Source organism: Amphimedon queenslandica, unplaced genomic scaffold (genome assembly GCF_000090795.2).
Source record: "Amphimedon queenslandica unplaced genomic scaffold, v1.1 AMPQUscaffold_12509, whole genome shotgun sequence".
NCBI lineage: Eukaryota > Metazoa > Porifera > Demospongiae > Haplosclerida > Niphatidae > Amphimedon > Amphimedon queenslandica.
Genome location: NW_003547254.1, coordinates 9,356 through 14,809, shown reverse-complemented (window position 1 = coordinate 14,809; position 5,454 = coordinate 9,356). Strand labels below are relative to the sequence as shown.

At 35.6% G+C, this 5,454-nt stretch overlaps 1 protein-coding gene across 1 annotated transcript; it reads right to left on the bottom strand.

Moving 5' to 3' along the window:
• Positions 1-4,744: 4,744 nt before the first annotated feature.
• LOC109587606 (uncharacterized) lies at positions 4,745-5,448 on the bottom strand. The gene is made up of 3 exons (XM_020003844.1): positions 5,288-5,448; positions 5,172-5,240; positions 4,745-5,120 (listed from the first exon to the last, which is right to left on the bottom strand). Exons 1-3 carry the CDS (start codon positions 5,430-5,432, stop codon positions 4,792-4,794), a joined length of 543 nt encoding a protein of 180 aa, XP_019859403.1. The 5' UTR covers positions 5,433-5,448; the 3' UTR covers positions 4,745-4,791.
• Between the last annotated feature and the right edge of the window lie 6 nt (positions 5,449-5,454).

The window sequence follows — 5,454 nt, the reverse complement described above, 5'->3', positions numbered from 1 at the left end:
TTCTCATTATCTTCGACACAAAATAGAAATGTATTTACTAATAATTAATGTACTGATAGTGATACTCTTACCAGCAGTTGTGGTACCTTTCAATGACTGCAACTCTTCCTTTAGTTGTACTTTCTCTTTTGTCAGTTTAGCAATTACCATATCATCATCAACTACTTTAGCTTTAAGTTTCTCATTCTCTTCTACACAAAATAACAACAAATATTATCATACAGTAATACTATGATAGTTTTACCATTAGTTAAAATTTTCTCCTCTTTCAGTGTGGCTATATAAGTTTCACTATCAACAACTTTAGCTTTAAGTTTCTCAATCTCTTCTAATGAAAAGTATACACTATATGGAGCAATACTGAGAGTATTACCAGTTGAATTCTCATTCTTTTCCTCTAATTCTGATTTCTCTTCAGTCAGCATTGTTATATTAGCTTTAAGTTTCTCATTCTCTTCTACATAAAATGAAATATATTATCTCATCATTAGATATACAGTAATGTACTCATGGTATAACCTCACCAGTAATGTTCTTCCATTCTTGTATTGAACTCTTCAGTTTAGAATCATCAACACTAGCAGGAGGAGGAGGAGGAGTCGTAGTGTAAGTATCATCAGTAACATCACCTAACCAATACACATATACACTATTAACAACAATTAACAATCATGTCATAATGTGTCATTAGTAATTAAATGTGTCAGATATATCACCTCTTAATGTAAAGTTTATTCACAAAAATTATAAACACACACACACACAGTAGAGGACTATACCTTGCTGACTAGCTTCAAGGAGTGCTTCCTGCAGTGAGGTTTTATTTACTTCAAATACTCTTAACTTGTGTTGCAGTACTTGTATGTACTGCTGCTGTTGTACTTCCTTTTCTGTTGAATAGACTATAGAACAACGATCTTGCCACCATTGTCTTGTTTTAAGGAATGATTGATATTTGTGTTGATAGGCCTCTTTAGTAAGATCAGTAGAATCTAGTACTTCACTTACTGTCCATTGACCTTTAGTGAGAACTGAGAGAGAGAGAGAGAGAGAGAGAGGAGTGGATAAAGGTCAGAAGAAGGAAAGGGTAGAACATGTAAGAGGTGAGAACATAAGATAATTTACATTTGTAGGTACTAAGTACATGTAATACAATGTAGTTCAGTTCTTACCTAGTTCTATTAACATTGTGATATTAGGATCAGTGATAAATGTACCAAATGGTTTCTTTACTCCTCTTCCTACATCTCTCCATTCAGCTGCTCCAACCCCACCCACTACCACCAACCACACACAGTCTGGACTCATCATTATTGATGATAAGGAATGATCTGCTCTACCAGTAACAGGTTTAGGTAGAACAATCTGTTGATATGATATAACATAACAATACAATGACTAGTAATAAGTGATATAACATGTTACTATACACTGATACTCACATACTGACAATATATACCTTACTCCACTGGTATTGACTGGTATCAAGTAACCAACTATCATTTACTAGTTGATCACCATTACCCTCTCCACCTATCATTACTAGTGTAGGTGAGTCACTGATGATACTAGTAATAGCATGAGAACGTCTCTGCACAGGCCACTGTACACTAGCAGGTACTACTGGTCCCTTAACACTCTCCCAGTGCTAGATAAAGACAGTAACAATAAAATAATCATATATGTACATACATGTATCTGTACATGCACCGTATAGTGCAAAACTTTCAAAAGTTGTTAACTTCACTAATTTGCCTAAAAATCCATTATAATAATTTAATTTTTGCAAATTTATGCTGCCTGCCATTTTGTACCATAATAATTTGATTTTCACAGAAGTAATTTTAGCAAATCTTAAAAAAATTGCGAAATCCATGAAGTTTACAGCCCTAAAAAATTTTTTGCTTACGATATCAAGAGTACATAATATAATAAAGAGAGTATCCAACAGCCCTATAGCAGACTGCTGCATGAGGGTGTATTTGCTCAAAGTCACAATCCGCATACTCCAGTATACTTACCATATCACGTGATCAACCACGTGGCATCATTATCTGGCCCTTAGCTTTTTAAAACTTGGCAATCTCTTCCAACAAGAAAGGAACTTGAAACAAGGCTGGAAAGATGAACTACAAAGGCAGTGCTGCTAGTATCCAGGAGTTTGTGCCCCAAGCACTTGCCAACTCGTGACAATAGCAACTCAATGTCTACGCAATAATTATATTCATTGATAAAGTATACTGGAGTATGCGGATTATGACTTTGAGCAAATACGCCTTCATGCAGCAGCTTGTATAGGGCCGTTCAATATTCTCTTTAGGTATTATATACTCTTGACGATATGCATAATTAACACATAAAACAAGGGCATTAATTAAAAACCTATAATTATCAAATACAAATGGACAATAAATAGAATTTGTGTATGTAAAATTGCAGTAAAATACAAACCAATGGTGACCTTCGAACTTACTAATACAATAATAAAACACATTAACAGAAATATTAACTTTGGATAATTTTATATAGCAATTTTGTGCCAATTGTCATGGAGCATGCTCATGCAGATTAAAACAAACTGGTGGGTTTTATATTGACAATTCTTCACAAACAGTCAATCACTAATATTAATTCCTCACCAATAAAACTTAATCATCTTGTTCAGTATATTGTATGTATATATACTAATTCATTAATTATTACAGTAAGTAATAGTTAATACATGGGGTGGCGTGTTCTATCTGATTTATCCGCATGAGCTTCCGGTCGAGTTGCTAAAAATAGTGCATGAGGCCAAAGGCCAAGTGCGCTATTTTTAGCAACGAGACCGGAAGCGAGTGCGGATAAATCAGATAGCACACGACACCACATGTATTAATTGTTTTAGTGTATAGTTCCAGCAAAGATTGCACGTGCTCTGCTATCACTGATATCACACTGCTGCACATTAAATAAATGAGTGTGCTATTTATAATATCACACTGCGGTATTGGTGGGAGTGTTCTGTGGGTTTTATCACAACTGTTAGGCCTTTGAGCTTTGCTGCAACTATACATTAACTTACGATTGTAGTATCAGATTCAAGTTGACATGTATAGACATTATTAACACATACATCATATCCTTCATCATCAGTCACTGATCCACCAAACAAGACAGATTTATTATTACTGATCTTTGTAAGAGTAAAAACTGAAGTAGGAGGACAACACTGTCCACTAATAGTTGGAATAATCCACTGTCCTAAAAGAGAAAGATTATCATATTGTAGCATAGACTAGTAGAAATAGAGAAACACATTAAAATACTTTATATTACACAAGTAGTTAATGGAATGTATTATGATCTAGAGCTGGATCTTACTTGTTGATAAATTCAATAAATTATGTTCATTAGTACGAACCCAGCCATTAACCATCTGATCATATTGATACTGTGATTGGTATGTAGTGGGTGTAGAGCCATGTCCTCCTATTACTAGGAGGTATTCTGTACCCATAGACTCCATACACACCATACCACCAAACCCTCTCTTCATTACGATATCACTACTTGATATTAACTTATTCCATTCATAAGTTGAAGTATTAAATAAGTTGACATCATTATGATAGCAGTCATCATGTCCACAGTAGCCGCCCATATAAAAGATGTCATTGTTTCTGACGGTACAGAAGTATCCTTCAGGTCCTAGAGGTGACGTTCCTATGGTCACGTGAGAGGACCAACGACCAGTCCTAAAGTCCAGTCTGTCAATGGTGGAGTACAGCTTCATCTTTCGAGGAGATTCATGTACTGCAGGATAGCCAGGCCTGGACCCTCCCCATACAAACAGAGATTCTCCTACTACAGGAGCTGAATGATTAAGTATCTCACCAATACCTGTAACAAGAAATAATAATGAGAGAAAGAAAGAGAAAGAGGAGACAGGGAAGGAAGGGAGAGAGAATACAAACCTTTAAAAGAAGAAGCCATTAATTGTTGTTGTTGTGTTGTTTGTTCAGCTTGTTGACTTGTTGTCACTTGTCACGTATCCAGTGACCACGCCCTTTATCAATTAGTTAACTTAGGTGACACGTGGGTGTAATGAAAAAGTGTTACTGGAAAAAGGAGGGATTAGCTCTTTCTATCTCTTTAAAATAAACACATATTTAATCATTTACCAATTTCAAACCTTCTCTCTGTTGTAAAGAACCAGTGATGACTATGATCCTAACCTACAGGCTACCCTTTCCCCTACTATTACTAGCCAGTCTCATATTCTCAACTCTATTCACTAATGGAACCAGACAGGAGCAGGGCCCATATACAGGGGCGTAGCTGGAAGGAAATGATGAGGGAGCCTAGGAATAAATAGCGCGCCGAAAATTTGGCCACACCCCTTTTTAGCGCTCGTATAGTGCACTAAAATAGCATTTTGCGTATTTTAAAGCATCAAAATCTTACATTTTCAACAATGATTAATATAAAATGAGTGTTTTGTTTCTGCCTACTTTTCATTTCTTGTACATTTACTGCTGTGCAATGTATTGTACATGATTACAAGGTGGTTAATTTATATTACTAGGTGGTAGGTAATAAAACAAACAACGAATATTATTATCTACAACAATTGATGGGGGGAGCCCAGGCCCCTGTAGGCCCCCCTCAGATACACCCCTGCCCACATACATGTAGTTATGTACATTAATTAATAAATCAAAATAAAAGGTATACATCCATAAGTATACAAATAATTATACATGTATACATCATGTATATTAATTAGGTGCATGTGTGATAATAATAAAGTTACATGTTCATTGCTTGTTCCCAATCTTCCCTTAACATACCAGCAGCACGAGCTACTGGTCCCCCAACATTAGATAATGCTGTTAGAAAAGTGTCACATTCTTTATTAAGCTCAGACTGCCTGCGTATGAAAGTAAGGCCAGCTAGGAAAGACCCAATGATGTCATCATAAGATGGTGATTCTTGAACTGATTTTGATATGATACCAACTTGAAGGAGTTCATCTGATATATCACCTAATGATAGACTGAAAGCTCTCTTTAAAGCAACTTGATTCTTCATTAAGACACTTTGAACCTTTCCTTTAACAATATCAAGATCAACAGTACCTACACACAATATCAGTTCACAACTGATCAATATACATGTAGTTATAATACCTGTTCCTGTTGTACTAGCTGTAGCTTCAGTTGGTCTATTATTACTAGTAGTAGTATCTGATGTATCAACTAATAGATATTATACATAATGGAACAGTTATTATAATAGTAAATACCTGATGGTGTAGTAACAGTAGTAGTAGTAGTTCTTAATGATCTGTGGATGAAGATTGTTACTGGATGGACTACACCTTCAATTGGTATAGCATAGTGTAGCATAGCTTCAGTACCAGGGGCAGGTGACCCGTAAACTGAAATCATACACTTAGGAGGTAGTGGATGA

Bases quoted from the DNA above. Each gene is read 5' to 3' on its own strand.
- LOC109587606 (XM_020003844.1), bottom strand. From the start codon at position 5,432: ATGATTTCAGTTTACGGGTCACCTGCCCCTGGTACTGAAGCTATGCTA. The intron at 5,241-5,287 runs GTATTTACTATT...AATATCTATTAG, and splicing joins TACTGTTACTACACCATCAG to TTGATACATCAGATACTACT. The intron at 5,121-5,171 runs GTATTATAACTA...TATTGTGTGTAG, and splicing joins AGCTAGTACAACAGGAACAG to GTACTGTTGATCTTGATATT.